The sequence below is a fragment of the Leptodactylus fuscus genome, chromosome 3, assembly GCF_031893055.1.
Source record: "Leptodactylus fuscus isolate aLepFus1 chromosome 3, aLepFus1.hap2, whole genome shotgun sequence".
In the NCBI taxonomy this organism is placed as follows: Eukaryota; Metazoa; Chordata; class Amphibia; order Anura; family Leptodactylidae; genus Leptodactylus; species Leptodactylus fuscus.
In genome coordinates, this window is record NC_134267.1 from 55,325,873 (window position 1) to 55,344,047 (window position 18,175).

The 18,175-nt window shown below is 42.3% G+C and overlaps 1 protein-coding gene across 1 annotated transcript in view; it reads right to left on the reverse strand.

Annotated features, from left to right (window-relative positions):
• Window positions 1-18,175, reverse strand: part of CFAP61 (cilia and flagella associated protein 61) — a 227,796-nt gene that overhangs the window by 49,692 nt on the left and 159,929 nt on the right. The window contains exons 22-23 of the mRNA XM_075267626.1: window positions 13,398-13,690; window positions 2,727-3,054 (exon numbers count right to left, since the gene is read on the reverse strand). Coding sequence (XP_075123727.1) covers window positions 2,727-3,054; window positions 13,398-13,690 — 621 coding nt within the window. The remainder of the gene's footprint in view (window positions 1-2,726; window positions 3,055-13,397; window positions 13,691-18,175) is intronic.

An 18,175-nucleotide genomic window follows, 5' to 3' on the forward strand; every position in this document is an offset into this window, starting at 1 on the left:
AAGGTGGGTTTCTGTCTGTGAAAAGCATGGACTGCAGATGCGGAAGTGCAAATAAGTCCTTAGACTTAAAGACGTACAAAAATTTATCAACCATCTTTGAGACATTTGATAAATTTGGCACATAATACACCAACATAGATTCCAGCAAACCTGACTTAATGTCCCCCCGACATTGTTTCCAAGGTCATAGCTGTGGACCATTCCCGCAGCATGAATTATGTGCCTAGAAATATTATAGACAAGCGCAATTCTTTCATATACTGTATTGGTTTGTGACCCTACAGGCTTTAGTTACACTGTGGCAGATGTTGAAGCTTCTATATTAAAGCCTTCAGCATTTATTTCAGGGGTTAAATTTCCAATAAGTACAAGAGGCCCACTTTGAGGAGTAGGTCAGTAGACATATTTCATCCAATCCAGCTTACATCTAGCATTGTACATGGTGATATTAGGTTGTGTGTAACTGCTCGACCATAGGAAGTCACATTTTGAAGATCACTGTCACTTCCAAGGCCATTTGGAGCTCCGTAGTGAATTGTAACAGAAGATTTACCGTATATACTCGAGAATAAACTGAGTTTTTCAGCACAGTTTTTGTGCTGAAAAAGTGCTCCTCGGCTTATACTTGAGTAAATACAATAATTTAAAGAAGACTTCCCTGTGCAAGACAACTGTGGGAGGTCGCTGGAGTGGCGCTGCTGCCGCTAGGTGAGCGGTGAGGCAACGCTGTCTCCAGGACTGCCCCAAGATGTTTCCAGAGCGTCTCCTCTGCCTTGGAAACCTCTTAAGGCGGTCCTGGGGACAGCGCTGCCTCACCACGCACCTATCAGCAGCAGTGCTGCTCAAGCGGGCCTCCGCTCCAGTCCCGGCCTCCTCCCCCAGCTACATCACACGCCGGGTGACGTGGTCATGTAAGTTTAGGCCCGCACCCGGCGTTTGTCGATGACGTCTTACTGTGTCTCAGCGCAGATGGTGTCATCACGCCCCCTATGCTGAGACACAGCGTACTACCGGGAGAAGAGGAGGCGGTGGCAGCGGGAGCAACGTGAGGTTGGTAAGTATAAGAACTTTATGTTTGTTTGTTTGTTTTATAATAGGCCGCTACCTGCTGGAGTATTCCCAGCAGGTATCGGCCTATTTACCAACCTCCCCGGGCCTTCTCACTGCCGACCCCCGCTTCAACTTATACTATAGGACGCAGAGGCTGGCAGCGAGTAGGCCCGAGACCAGGCCGCGATCCCACTGCCGCTTTTCAGACCCCCAAATATAATAATCGGAGCCCCAGGAGATGTGAGAGAAAATAATAAACAGTTTTACTCACCTGTCCTGGACATCACGTGGTCTGAGATATTACCATATAGGCCCAAAGCCTGTGCTAGCAAAGTGCTAAAATGCAGCATAAAACACATACCGTATATACTCGAGTATAAGTCGACCTGCATATAAGCCGACCCCCCTAATTTCACCACAAAAAAACGGGGAAAACTTATTGACTCAAGTATAAGCTGAGGGGAGAAAATGCATGACATTCTGTTTGTGCTCATGTTAATCCTACCAGGCTTTGGTCTGGTATGATAATGCCTCATACTTCGGGGGCATTATCATACAGGCCCAAAGCCTTATGGTAGCAGTAACAGCCTGTTGCCATACAGGCCCAAAGCCTGTGCTAGCAGTAGCGGGCTATTACTACTAGCACAGGCTTTGGGTCTATATGGTAAAATCCCAGACCAAGTGACGTCAGGGACATTATCATACAGGCCCAAAGCCTGCTAGGATTAACATTAGCACAAACAGAATGTCATGCATTTTCCCCCCTTGGGTTATACTCGAGTCCCTGTTTTTTTGTGGTAAAATTAGGGGGGTTGGCTTATATTCGGATTTACTTATACTCGAGTACATATATGGTATGTGTTTTATGCTGCATTTTAGGACTTTGTGAGTTTACATGGTCTACCACTATATGACTGGACTGTTGTTGCTTTAGCGTTACAATAATGTCAATTAGGGGGCGTTCACACTACTGCCACTGTCCGTCCCGGGGTTTCCACCCTAAACCCCGAAGAAACAGGACAGGGGAGGTCTTGCCGGCGGTCACCTTTAAAACTCATTTTTAAAGGTAATAGCTGGTGTCCATATACAGCCTCTCCGCGGAGAAACCATTTTTTTTTTCCAGGGACACAAAGTCCTGCATGTACGACTCTGTGTCTGTGCAAAAAAAAAAACAAAACCAGTTTCCAGGTGGAGAGGTTGTATACGGACACTGGCGGTTACCTTTAAAAACCCATTCAAATTAATGAGATTTAAAGCTGACCGCCAGCAAGCCGTTCCCTTTCCAGTTTTCCCAGGGGTTTTACAGGAACCCTAAGGTGGACAGCGACGGTAGTGTGAACACCCCCTTATAGATTTCTAGGCAAATCTAGAAGATCCAAAATTTCAGCTGATGTGGCAAAGGTGGCATCCTATGGCAGCACCACATTAAAAGTCACTAAGATCTTCAGTTTGGTTCTGGCTCAGTGTTCACTCAGGGAAGTACGGACAATATCTGCCCCTTATTTCCCGCCTGTGTGATGCAGACCTAAGGCTGGGATTTTATAAAGCAGTTGTACTGCCACTGAAAACCATCTCAACATGGATTTGCAAACCCTTAATGTGTAACATAGTTATCTTCATCTATTCAGATGGCCAGTACATTGTAATAAGGCATAATACAATATCTAGGAGCCCACCTTGAATAGTAGGTCCTTTATAGATGGGGATGAGTTTGTCACACTCCCGTGATGGTTCACCGGTAGGCTCAAGTGTCGGGTCAAACAGAGGAAGCATAGTAGCAGCCAGCTGAACGCCTATCTCCTTGGAGCTGAAGTTACTGTGAGACCACTCATTGATGTAATATCTATTGGAGTACTTGGTTAGTGGTCCTGCTGCTCTTATGGAGGAATCATTTGTATGAAACGTCGTATCAATGACCAGCTTTCCATCATATACCAGACACGCACTGTTAATAGCCTTAAATGCATCATAGTCCACTCTCTTCTCAGAAAAACTGAAGAATGCCTACAAGACAGAAATAATATATGAGCAAACTGAATGTATATATCCTTTCTACAGACGAAACCATGCTCCTAGATTGTGTGATGTGTGTTCTGCCTACTGCACTTAACCGGTTAAGGACCAGGCCCAAAAGTATGTTAAAGACTAGGCCTCTTTTTTCAAAACTGACATGTGTCACTTTAAATGGCAATAACTTTGAGACGCTTTAACTTACACAAATGAATTTGAGATTGTTTTCTCGTAACACATTATACTTCATGTTAGTGGTAAACACTAATCAATATTTTTGCATTTATTTATAAAAAAGCTAGGAAATTTGATGGAAATTTGAAAAAAATTGCAATTTTCAAAATGTGAAATTCTCTGCTTTTCAGGCAGATAGTCATACCATCCAAATACATGAATAAATATTATCTCCCATATCTCTGCTTTATATCGGCATCATCTTTTGATTGTCTTTTAATTTATTTTGGACGTCACAAGGCTTACAAGTGTAACAGCGATTTTCCAGATTTACAAGAAAATTCTCCAAACCAATTTTTTAGGGACCACTTCAGTTCTGAAAGTAATTATAAAGGCCTGTATAATAGAAACCCCCATAAATTACCCCATTTTCAAAACTGCACCCCTCAAATTATTCAAAACAGCATTTGGGATGTTTGTTAACCCTTTAAGCTTTTCATAAGAATAAAAATAATATGGCAGTGAAATTTAGACATTTCATTTTTTTTCACTAATACATTCATTTAGACCCAAAATTAACACATTCACAAAGGGTTGAAGGAGAAAATGCATCTGACAGTTTATTGTGCAATTTCTCCCGTGCACAGAAATACCCCACATGTGGGTGTAAACTGATTTTTGGGCACACGGCAGTGCATGGAAGGGAAGGAGGGACACTGGGTGTTTGAACAGCAGATTTTGCTGGAATAATTTTCAGCGCCATGCCTTATTTGCAGAGACCCTAGAGTACCAAAACAATGGAAACCCCCCAAAAGTGACCCCATTTTAGAATCCACACCCCTCACAGAATTCATCAAGGGGTATAGTCAGCATTTAGACCCTACAGTTGTTTCACAGATTTTACTAACATTGGGATGTCTAAATGAAAAATTACTAAAATGTCACTTTATCTCCAAAGTTTTCATTTTCACAAGGGGTTAAAGGAGTAAAAGCCCCCCACAGTTTGTTAAACAATTTCTCCTGAACACGGCAATACCCCATATGTGGCTATAATCTGCTGTATGGGAACATGGCGGGGCTCAGAATGGAAGGAGCGCTATTTGGCTTTTGGATGGCAGATTTTGCTGGAATAATTTTAGGTGCCATGTCGCATTAGCAGAGCCCCTAGAGTACCAATACAGTGGAAACCCCCTAAAAGTGACCCCATTTGGGAAACTACACCCCCCACAGAACATATTAAAGGGTAGAGTGAGCATTTTGACCCTACAGCTGTTTCACAGATTTTATTAACATTGGGCCATGAAAATGAAAAATTACTTTTTTTCCAACAAACTGTCAATTTAGCCCCAAATTTTTATTTTTCACAAGAGGATAAAGGAGAAAAAGCTCCCTAAAGTTCGTTACACAAATTCTTCAAACACAGAAATGCCCCATATGTGGTCATAATCTGCTGTATGGGAACATGGCGGGGCTCAGAATGGAAAGAGGGCTATTTGGCTTTTGGAGGGCAGATTTTGCTGGAATATTTTTCAGGTCCCATGTCGCATTTGCAGAGCCCCTAAAGTACCAATACAGTGGAAACCCCCTATAAGTGACCCCATTTTGGAAACTACACCCCTCATAGAATTTGTCTAGGGGTAGAGTGAGTATTTTGGCCTCACAGGTGTTTCACAGATTTTAATAACATTGGGACGTGAAAATGAAAAATTACTTTTTTTCCCAATGAATCGTCCATTTAGCGCCATAGTTTTAATTTAGCAAATAGTTTAAGAATTAAAAGCCCCCCACAGTTTGTTACACAATTTCTTCTGAACACGGCAATACCCCATATGTGGCCAAAATCTGCTGTATGGGTACATGGTGGGGCTCAGAATGGAAAGAGCGCTATTTGGATTTTGGAGGGCAGATGTTGCTGGAATAGTTTTCAGGGGCCATGTCGCATTTGCAGAGCCCCTAAAGTATCAATACAATGGAAACCCCTCAAAAGTGACCCCATTTTAGAAACTACACCTGTCAAGGAATGTATCAAGGGGTATTATCATTTTGAGCCTAAAATGCTTCCCAAAAATTAATGTACAAAATGAAAATTGAAATTTTTAAAAATATGCCATTTCGGTGCCCAATACGTTGCACCCACTTTGTGTTGTCAGAGACCTGCACTCCTAAAACTATTAAGTGGGCCATCCCGGGGGTCAAAAAATTATATATGTGGGTGTAAACTGCTGCTTGGGCACACAGCAGGGCTCAGAAGGGAAGGACCACTGTGCGTTTTAGCTTTTGGGGTACAGATTTAGAGGGACCCTCTGGGCGCCATGATGTTTTTGCAGAGCCCTGGAGGTTCCAGTAAACTGGAATTCACCAAGAAGTGACCCCATTTTGTAGGGGCAATTTTAGGGTCTCTGCAAATGTGACATGGTGTCCAAAAACGAAGAATCTAAATCTGCACTCCAAAAGCACATATTTCTCCTTCACATCTGCACCCTGCTGGGTACCCAAATAGCAGTGTATGCCCACATGTATGACACTGGTGTACCCCGGATAACGTACTTAATGCCATATGTGGGTAGAAATGGCTGTTTGGGCACAGCCGGGGACAGAAGGGAAGGAGCGCTATTTTGGTTTTTGGAGCACAGTTTGGTTTTTGGACGTCATGCCACTTTTGCAAAGCCCCTGAATTGCCAATAAAGTGGAATCCGCAGACATGTCACCCTATTTTGGACACTACCCCACTGATGGGATTTATCAAGTGGTGTAGCGAGAATTTTTAACCCTTGAGTGTTGCATTTATTTAGTTTCCAGAAATGAAATCGCAACTGATAGAGAAGTTAAAAATGAAAATTTTACAGATTTGCCATTTCAGTGTGCAACATGTTGTGCCCGACTTATGTCAGCAGAGACACTCCAAAAACTGTTAAACGGGTATCCCAGGCACAACAGCTTTTAGAGCGTTCATCTCTGATACAAGGTGGGCACAACATATTACGCACTGAAAGGACGTATTCCTGGAAAAATGGTCATTTTCACCTCTCACAATCCACTACAGTTATAGTTATATATATATATATAAAGTTATAGCAACACTTGGGGGTTAAAAATGCTGTCTGTACCCCTGGATAAATCCTTCAGGGGTGTAGTTTCCAAAATAAGGTAATTTATCAGGGGATTCCAAATTACTGGCGTTTCAGCTCTACAAAAGTGTCATGGCATCCAAAAACCAAACCGTCTGTGCTCCAAAAACCAAATGACCCTTCTTCCCTTCTGTGTCCGGCTGTGCCGTAATATCAGTTTATACCCACATATGACATTACGTGCATTATCCCGGGTACACCAGTGTCATACATGTGTCATACATGTGTCATAAACTGCAGTTTGGGCGCACAGCAGGGCGCAGAAGGGAAGGAGCGTGATGCGGCTTTTGGAGTACAGATTCAGATGTTTGGTATCTGGACGCCATGTCATGTTTGTAGAGCCTGTAAGGTACCAGAAAAGTGGATTCCATGGGGTACCAGGAGTGACCCCATTTTGAAAACTGTACCCCTCAAAGAATTTATCAGGGGGTGTAGTGAGTATTAGTATCCCGGACGTGACTGCACAGCGGATGGCGAAGAGGGAATATATAAGAGGTGCGGAGGACATTGCAGACACCAAATTCCCTACTATGTCCCCGTAGCTCCTATGATTGGGGGAGTCACTCTGGGGGTCACTTTAGGGGTCACTTCTGGTGTCTGTTCCCTCATAAGCTGTAAATCTGGGGTGTCCCCTGATATCCGCTCACACAGCTTATATATTCCCTACATGACGCACCCAGTTGTGTTCTAATAATTTGGCGATTTTTGAGGGTTTTTGTCTTCACATTGTGAGATGCTATATTTTCTTTATGTTTCTGGTGACGCGGCCATATAAGGGCTTATTCTTTGCGGGATGAGATGCATTTCGTAATGACACCATTTTTGGGTGTCTACATCTTATTGAATACATTTTATTAACCCTTTTTTACTGGATTTAAAAAAAAAAAATCAATCCTGGCATTGAGTTTTACTTTTTTAATTTTACACCATGCAGCGTACAGTATAAGTAACATGTTCCCTTTATTCTGCGGGTCGGCACGGTTACGGCGATACCTCATTTATAGTATTTTTTTATGTGTTACTAGTTCTGCAGAGGAAAAACACATTTGGGGACATAAATCAATGTTTTTTGCATCGCATCTTCTAAGAGGCGTAACATTTTTATTTTTCGGTTGACAGAGTTGGTTGAGGGCTTATTTTTTGCGGGACAACCTGCGCTTTTTATTGGTACTGTTGTCGGATGCATATGACTTTTTGATCACTTTTTATAGCATATTTTGTATGGTGAGATGGCGAAAAATCATTACTTCCGGCGAGTATTTTCCGTTTTTTTTTTCCGGCGTTCGCCGTGTACATTAAATATTATTTCAGTTTTATTGTACAGATTGTTACGGACGCGACAATACCAAATATGCATTGTTTTTATTACTTTTTAGTTCTTTTTTTATATAATTCATTTTCTATTGAGAAAAAGGGATTTTTGGGCTTTATAACTTTATTAATTTTTTTCATACACTTCATTTTATTTTTTTTTACATTTTTTTTTACTTTTTCATGTGTCCATTTAGGACACTTCAATCAGCAATACTTTGCTGATATAGAATGCCATGTGAGACACAGCATGCAGGTGTCCCACATGGCATTCCGTAGCAGGATGTCAGGCTGTGTAGACGCACAGCCTGACATCAGAAGGTCCTGGCAGGATCACCAGGTATGTGGGGGCTCCGGGCAGTCTGGGGTCACTGGCCAGACCCCAGACTACCTTTTACTGCTATCGGCACCCTCCGATCTCGCCGCGGGGGGTGCCGATCAGATTCAATTGTCGGCGGATGCCTTTCGATCGCGCCGTGATGTTTCACGGCGCGATCGAAAGGGTTAAAACGTCCAGTCGGACTCAGCTCCGACTGGACGTTATTGAGGAAGGGGTTAGGTGTTAGTAACACCTAACCCCCGTCCTCCCCGCACCCATCCCCCCGCGAAATAGGTACCTAAAGACAGGACGTATTTTTACAATACTCCGGTCTTTAGGTACCTGGACCGCAGGCCGTAAATTTACGTACGGCGGTCCTTAACCGGTTAAAGAAACCTCCTTGAGGCTGAGGCCCCATATTGCAAAAGCGCATTTCTTTGTTGCAGAGTTTGCTGTGGTTTTTTGAGCCAAAGCCACCAGTGGATTGAGCAAAAAGGAGACGTATAAGAGTGACTTTATATTTCCCATTCCCCTTGTAGCCAGTCTTGGCTTTGGCTCAAAAAAAACCGCAGCAAAATCTGCAACAAAAAAAGCTGCATTTCCTCAACGTGGAGACTTAGCCTAAAGGGGAATTCCAAAGAATAGGGCGTAACTTCCTGGGTGTACCACCGCTGAGACCCACACCATTCTCAAGAACAGGTGAATTTTGCTCCCCAGTTACACCAAGGGCGCTTGGCCGTACAGCAAGCGTGGCTTCATTTATTTGAATAGAAACTACCAGAGATAACCAAATGTCCCAGCAATGGGGCACCCACGCATGAGCAAGTTTCCACCAATCACTTGGATAGGGGGCAACTTGTGAACTGAATAGCTCTATAAGGCTAGGTAGACACTTGACAAAATCATCATGGTTGAGGCACCGCTAATTCACCAACAGCAGGGAGTTTAAACAAATCCCAAATGCTACAGAACTTGTATCTCACCCACGTGCTGCAGGACTTGTATCCCACCCACATGCTGCAGGACTTGTATCCCACCCACATGCTGCAGGACTTGTATCCCACCCACATGCTGCAGGACTTGTATCCCACCCACATGCTACAGGACTTGTATCCCACCCACATGCTGCAGGACTTGTATCCCACCCACATGCTACAGGACTTGTATCCTACCCACATGCTGCAGGACTTGTATCCCACCCACATGCTACAGGACTTGTATCCCACCCACATGCTGCAGGACTTGTATCCCACCCACATGCTACAGGACTTGTATCCTACCCACATGCTGCAGGACTTGTATCCCACCCACATGCTGCAGGACTTGTATCCCACCCACATGCTACAGGACTTGTATCCCACCCACATGCTACAGGACTTGTATCCCACCCACATGCTGCAGGACTTGTATCCCACCCACATACTACAGGACTTGTATCCTACCCACATGCTGCAGGACTTGTATCCCACCCACATGCTACAGGACTTATATCCCACCCACATGCTGCAGGACTTGTATCCCACCCACATGCTACAGGACTTGTATCCTACCCACATGCTGCAGGACTTGTATCCCACCCACATGCTGCAGGACTTGTATCCCACCCACATGCTACAGGACTTGTATCCCACCCACATGCTACAGGACTTGTATCCCACCCACATGCTGCAGGACTTGTATCCCACCCACATGCTGCAGGACTTGTATCCCACCCACATGCTGCAGGACTTGTATCCCACCCACATGCTGCAGGACTTGTATCCCACCCACATGCTGCAGGACTTGTTTTTTTTTTTCTTCTTAGGCTTCTAACTGTGCCATCATTCACACCAAGTGCACGAAAAAAGTGGGAGTGCCACTAAAAAAAATGTGCTCAGGATAATAAGTGCTTCAATTTTACCGACTCCCATCTTTGTAATTTTGAGCCTACTGCAGAGGAGTTGGAATATTAGGCTGGTGGTCAGGCAAATATCTGAGTGTCATGATTTATTTAATTAATTATTTATTTAATAAAATCCTATTTTTTTTTTTTTTTTGAGATTTCAGTGAAGCACTACAGTATACCAATGTAAGTGATGATTGCAATCTCTGTACATCGCTGCAGAATATGTGTGCACTATACAAATGAGACAAATAATTAAAAATTGAATAAAGCATGGGTACATTTAGTAATGTCAATGGTGTGTCTGATGTTCCAAGTATGTTTTTACTTTGGGCACCCACTCTGGACTATATGAGTCCAATTTAATGATTTTGTTTTACTTTGGGCGCCCACTCACTATATGTGCCCAGTTTAATGATTATGATTTGTCTTTGGAAGACCGCTCTGTACTGTATATGCTCAGTGTAATGATTATTTTTTCTCTTTGGGCGCCCGCTCTGGACTACAGTCCTATGAAAAAGTTTGGGCACCCCTATTAATCTTAATCATTTTTAGTTCTAAATATTTTGGTGTTTATAACAGCCATTTCAGTTTGATATATCTAATAAGTGATGGACACAGTAATATTTCAGGATTGAAATGAGGTTTATTGTACTAACAGAAAATGTGCAATATGCATTAAACCAAAATTTGACCGGTGCAAAAGTATGGGCACCTCAACAGAAAAGTGACATTAATATTTAGTAGATCCTCCTTTTGCAAAGATAACAGCCTCTAGTCGCTTCCTGTAGCTTTTAATCAGTTCCTGGATCCTGGATAAAGGTATTTTGGACAAACAATTCAAGTTCAGTTAAGTTAGATGGTCGCCGAGCATGGACAGCCCGCTTCAAATCATCCCACAGATGTTCAATGATATTCAGGTCTGGGGACTGGGATGGCCATTCCAGAACATTATAATTGTTCCTCTGCATGAATGTCTGAGGATTTGGAGCGGTGTTTTGGATCATTGTCTTGCTGAAATATCCATCCCCGGCGTAACTTCAACTTCGTCACTGATTCTTGAACATTATTCTCAAGAATCTGCTGATACTGAGTGGAATCCATGCGACTCTCAACTTTAACAAGATTCCCGATGCCGGCATTGGCCACACAGCCCCAAAGCATGATGGAACCTCCACCAAATTTTACAGTGGGTAGCATGTGTTTTTCTTGGAATGCTGTTTCTTTTTGGACGCCATGCATAACGCCTTTTTTTTATAACCAAACAACTCAATTTTTGTTTCCAAAATGAAGCTGCCTTGTCCAAATGTGCTTTTTCATACCTCAGGCAACTCTATTTGTGGCGTACGTGCAGAAACGGCTTCTTTCTCATCACTCTCCCATACAGCTTCTATTTGTGCAAAGTGCGCTGTATAGTTGACCGATGCACAGTGACACCATCTGCAGCAAGATGATGCTGCAGCTCTTTGGAGGTGGTCTGTGGATTGTCCCTGACTGTTCTCACCATTCTTCTTCTCTGCCTTTCTGATATTTTTCTTGGCCTGCCACTTCTGGGCTTAACAAGAACTGTCCCTGTGGTCTTCCATTTCCTTACTATGTTCCTCACAGTGGAAACTGACAGGTTAAATCTCTGAGACAACTTTTTGTATCCTTCCCCTGAACAACTATGTTGAACAATCTTTGTTTTCAGATCATTTGAGAGTTGTTTTGAGTAGCCCATGATGCCACTCTTCAGAGGAGATTCAAATAGGAGATCAACTTGCAATTGGCCACCTTAAATACCTTTTCTTATGATTGGATACATCTGGCTATGAAGTTCAAAGCTCAGTGAGGTTACAAAACAAATTTTGTGCTTCAGTAAGTCAGTAAAAAGTAGTTAGGGGAATTCAAATCAATAAAATGATAAGGGTGCCCATACTTTTGCACCGGTCAAATTTTGGTTTAATGCATATTGCACATTTTCTGTTAGTACAATAAACCTCATTTCAATCCTGAAATATTACTGTGTCAATCAGTTATTAGATATATCAAACTGAAATGGCTGTTGCAAACACCAAAATATTTAGAACAAAAAATGATTAAGATTAATAGGGGTGCCCAAACTTTTTCATAGGACTGTATATATACCCAGTTTAATAGAGATGAGCGAGTAGTGAAATATTCGAGATTCGATATTCATTTCGAGTAGAGCCTCAATATTTGACTACTCAATTGACTATCGAATCCCATTATAGTCTATGGGAAAAAATGCTTGTTTCAGGGGAAACCACTATTCTACTAAAGGAGAGTCACCAAGTCCACGAGTAGCAGGAGAAGAGTGTTTAGGAGGGGCTAAGTGCAGTTAAAGTGCACAGACCCCATAGACTATGGGCCGGTTCACATTAGCGCTTGCCTCCCGTCCGGAAGGAGTCCGCAGGAGGACCCCCCCGAACGGAATATCAGTGCAACTGCAAGCGCTGCACAGTTAAGCACAACAGACCCCATAGCATATAATGGGCTCCATGTGCTTTGCAGCGCACTGCCCGCAGGAATGATTCATGCGGGCAGTACGTGGCAAGCACATGGAGCCCATTATAGTCTATGGGGTCCGTGTGCTTAACGATCCAGTGCTTGTAGTTGCACTGATATTCCGTTCGGGGGGGGTGTCCTCCTGCGGACTCCTTCCGGACGGGAGGCAAGCGCTAATGTGAACTGGCCCTTACTCATCCTGCAAAACCAGCATTGATTGGCCGAATGCTATACACTGTATAGCATTCAGCCAGTCAACGCTGGTTCTGCAGCAGGCTCGTCTTTGCTAGTCGGGAGAGCTGGCAGCTTGTGGTTATGCGGGAGCTGACTTTTTCTCATTGACCAGCGTTGATTGGCCAGATTATGCCCCGCATAATCATACCATTCCTTTCAGATCTGCTGCCTCTATTAGTCGCTTCTGGTAAAAAAAAAAATTGGCCAGTGTACAGCATTGATTGGCCAGTGTACAGCATTCGGCCAATCAACGCTGGTTCTGCCGGAGGCTCGTCTGTGACTTGGCGATGTCTAAGATCGGACCACAGCCGTCTCCACCGCAAGCTGCCAGCTCTCCCGACTAGCAAAAATGAGCCTGCTGCAGAACCAGCTTTGAATGGCTGAATGCCATACACTGTATAGCATTCGGCCAATCAACGCTGGTTCTGAATCGAATCTTTACTGCGAATAGGAGTAGTATTCGATAGAGTACAAGTATTTGGAATACCGTAGTATTCGTTCGAATACCTACTTGATCGAATACTATTCGCTCATCTCTAATAATTATGTTTTCTTTTTGAGTGCCCACTCTGGACTATATGTGCCCAGTTTAATAATTATGTTTTGTCTTTGAGCACCCGCTCTGGACTATATGTGCCCAGTTTAATAATTATGTTTTGTCTTTGAGCACCCGCTCTGGACTATATGTGCCCAGTTTCATGTTGAACATTTAACATATACACAAGTAAATACATGGGATCACATTTATCATTACATAAGAGATTACGCTCCTTGTACTTACGATGCAGGATAGTTTCAGTGGCTTTGAATCAGTAGTGAATGACGCATTACATATAGGCTCTGGATCGCCACCATCATTCCACTGCGCCAGCTTACAGTTGTAGTAAGTTGTCACACCGGCTGTCGATAAGCCTTTCTGCACCGCTTCCTCTATAGCATAATTGTTAAAGCAAGTGACGTTTGATATAAGTGGAGGCTGTACGAAATGAATTCGAGCGCTGCAAATTCCCAACGACATGAGGGTAGCAACTGTGGTATAACTATCCAGTGTGTTCCCATATACAATCACATTTCCTATAAAAAAAAAAAAAAAAAAAAAAAAGTAAAATACAAAAATAAAAACATTACAGCATAGGAAAAAAAAAACATATCGGTGTAGCGTATTTTATATGATACAGATTTGCTCTCTGTGACCCTATTATCTATTTGATGCTACAGGCGAAGAGCGTTGCCTGGCAACTCCAAACTAGAAAATCTACAGAGGAATCTGAACAAAACATCCCACAAAAGTAGAGTGTGCTTAGCTCAGATGAATAGCATTTGGCAATTTTCGAAACTAATAAGAACTATCCTGCTTAAAAAGAACATAGATTTCCATGGATTGTGTAGAAGAAAAGATCATTTTAATAGGTTTGCTTGCATCTCTTTATGAACATAACAAAACAAGAGAATACCGATGACAATGAGGACGCTAAATAGGCCGAGCACACTATTTGGAGCCGAAGCGACCATTGGCGTTGTATATGAATGCACCTTAAATTAGCGATTGTGTGCCCCGCATAATCATACCATTCCTTTCAGATCTGCTGCCTCTATTAGTCGCCTCTGGTAAAAAAAAAAATATGTGGTTGGTAAAGACCAACAAGAAGAAGGGATGCAAAATAAATTGCCATACATGGACGTCTTAAATGTAAGAAGCCCGTAAAATATTTTTCCATTTGGCATCTTACATTTTATTTGCTTGACAGTCAAATAGAGAGTGTGTAAAATGTACAAGAAACAAATATGGAGGTGGACACCAAATCTATAATGGAAGGGTACCGATCCACATATCATGGGCCGCAACGTGAAAAGAAAATGACAAATAGGCATCCTAAAAAAGACTCCAAGTGTAGTAAACATATACCAAAAATGATACGCAGAAAGTATTTAAAAACAATAAAAAAAAAACATTCAATACACAAGTGTAATAAAAGCTTCAGTGATGCCACAACAATGCCTGGTAATCATCTAAACAAAAATCCCATCTAACAGAAAATACAACCAATTACTATAATGTAGAATTTCATAGGGAAAAAAAAAGATCAACACATAAAAGATAATCCACCGTACAGTTATGGTTAGTGGGTATGCTGGGCACAAACTGGGTCACAATTATTATTGCCATCAACATGGATTCTTCTCATACAGCGTATGGGAATGCAAAAAATTTGTAAACATCAAAAAGAACAAAGTGTAAGGAGCATTTATAAAAACCTTGGAGGTGGATCGAAGTCTGCTACGGCTTATAAGAGTGCATTAGCACATGAACAATGACGTCTTCATGAGATATGGAGAGGAGAGCTGCTACTGTCACTTTAAATACAGAATCAGTGGTCATAGAACCCCCCACAAGAATTTTTGGCATTTCTGGATATACCAAAACCATTCATGATGAAAATAAAATAATTCTATATTCCAATACCGTTGCGTTCATTCTAAATAACACTAAAATTCTGTACAGATTCATTTTTTTCTATATATATCTTTAGAACAATTTTTTCTGGTAAGGTTCAAAATTTCCTACATAACAGAAAAATATTCTGACTGCCTGCAACAACCATGGGATGGATCTTCCCGAGACCTTACTGCATCCTGTTTAGGCTATGTTCACACCTGATTTGTTATTTCTTTCTATTCCATAATCGGAGCAGAAAAAAAGAAAAATAATGGACTGCTGAATATGTCGCATGATGGGCCCCAGTGGCACATGATGGGCTCCATTGATTTATAATAGGGCTTATGGAGTTCCGTTGTGGTTTTTATCCATGTTACAGAAAAACATAATTTGAAATCGATAGTAAATCTGTATGTAGATTTGATAAAAAAAATACAAAAATTCTGACAAAATGTAAGAATTTTCTGATAACGTGCTTTTTGCACAAAAAAAGATTAGTGGTAATGTACACAAGAAGAAAAAAAGTTAACTGGCGCCCGTATAAAAAACTTCCCAGAAGGGGGCTGAAGATAAACAGTTGCAGCTCTTACCCGGACACCAACCAGTGAGGTGGTGGAGGTTAATGAACAAGAAAATGAAAAATAAAAACCCGGGATATCTATAGAGCGCTACTGTGTGACAGTAAAACAGAAGCCAATTGCATGCAAAAATAAAACCAAATGATTGAGTCTTTATTGATTCCAATTGACAGTAGAAAAATAGGCGAAATATAGGCTACGTGTTTCGACGCCGAACGGGCGTCTTCCTCAGGCCAAGAAGACGCCCGTTCGGCGTCGAAACGCGTAGCCTATATTTCGCCTATTTTTCTACTGTCAATTGGAATCAATAAAGACTCAATCATTTGGTTTTATTTTTGCATGCAATTGGCTTCTGTTTTACTGTCACACAGTAGCGCTCTATAGATATCCCGGGTTTTTATTTTTCATTTTCTTGTTCATTAGTGGTAATGTAATACTTTTAAATAACTTAAAGCTGAACTTCCATATGGTCCGTTCACATCATGTTTTTTTTTTTACATAGGCTTAAGGCTAAGTTCAAATCTGTGCCAGTTGTTCATCTGGCGCAGATCCGTCATATATCGCCAAACGATTAGCTTGACTTTTTTTTGTCTGGCAATTTCAGTTAAAAACATGGATATCTGACAGTCACCTGTATTCTAGTCAATGGGACGCCTGGGGCTCTGTTTGTCTCCATCACACAAAAGATCCATTTTTGTCCCTTTTTCCAGTCCAGAAGACAGACCAGAAGAATAGAGAGCAAAGTATAAATGTGAATATAGCGCAATAGATGCAAAAAGTGGATGCAAGAGTACATAGAACTAATGTAGAAAAAACAGATTAGTTTGACTTTTTTTTTCTGACGAAAAAAAGTATGGTTTCCGAACATTTTTGTGTCCTTCAAAAAAAATAAAAAATAAAAATAACAATACAGACAGGGCACTGTCATTGCTCCAAAAAACTCATTTGTATGTCTGCAAAAATAGTGATATCTCAAGTCACAAGATGGAAAACACCATTTGATTCAGGTGACCCTAAACCTATTTATCTGGGTTGATATGTATGAGTTTACATATGATCCTGGAGATGGGAATACTCCTTTTTTCTACTGTGAATGGCCATCAAGTGGCATAACTACCGTATTGTGGTCACAGGGGGTTTGACTTTTCCCAGAGGGGTAGGGGTCCCACAGCCATTTGGAGATGGACTGATTCACTGACCGCTATCTCCACTATCCATTTCAGGCAGCAGAGATCAGGATTCATCTCTGTTGCCAAGAGACAGCGCCTCTAATGGAAAGGGGCCCGGCATTATGTGATGTATGTACATGCTGCTGGGTCCCCTTCCAATACAATCCTGCCCAGGGGAGAAGAGGGGCCCGGCATCATGTGATGTATGTACATGCTGCTGGGTCCCCTTCCAATACAATCTTGCCCAGGGGAGAAGAGTAAAAATGGCAAACATTTATACTCATCTCTCTTGGTATCCTTGTGGTTCCTGGCTACTTCTTTGCGTCTGTCCCGACCTGCAGCAGGCGTTATGCATCCCAGGGTTCATTGCTGAGGCCTAATCTTCGGGCTGAAGAGTATATAATAATGGCACCGAAACAAACTGGAAGGCCAAATCCTTATGAATATTTGCTTAAACAAATTTTGTGAGATTTGCCTGAAGCGGGTTGAGGCATTCAGAGCATATTATATTGGGGAAGAAGGATCTTAGTAGAATATTATACTGTTTGAGGCCTCTGTGGAGCAATATGCTGTGTCGTGGGTCTGGGGAGCCTGTTATACTGTGTGGGGACAATATTGAGCATTATACTGTCTGGGAGTCTTGGGAGCATATTATACTGTGTGGGGCCACTGTGGAGCATTATACTCTCTGGGGGCTCTAGGGAACATATTATGGGGTATGGAGTTGCTATGCAGCCTTAGGTTCTATTAATACGGAGTAACGCGCCGCTCATTTAGACACGTAAACACATGTCAGAGCGAGGTGCTTCAAAACAGATCCCATTGACTTCAATGGGTGCTGGCCTTACACGTGCTACACATTGAAATCAATGGGATGCTTTATAACCCATTGATTTCAATGTGTTACGCTTGTAAGCCAGCACCCATTGAAGTCAATGGGATCTGTTTTGAAGCGCCACGCTCTGACACGTGTTTACGTGTCTAAATGAGCGGCACTTTACTCCATGATAACCGAGCCTCATACTGTGGGAAGTGGATCAGGGGAGTATATTACCCTGTTTCCACAAAAATAAGTCATCCCCCGATAGTAAGACATAGCAGAGGTTTTGTTGAATTGCCTAATATAAGGCACCCCCCGAAAATAAGACATCCCCAATAATAATAACCTTTCTGCGCAATGATTGTATGAACAAAAACATTGCAACCAGCTGAACACTGTGCGCAATATTCTGTGTGCATAGGTATGCCTGCTGCTGACGCCGCTGCGATATGTTGTATCCACTGTTCCTGCTGCTGTGGGATGAGCTGGGAGATGCCCGCTGTGCATACACTAAGCATCGTATGCGGCGGGGGTCCACTCTCCCAGCTCATCCCA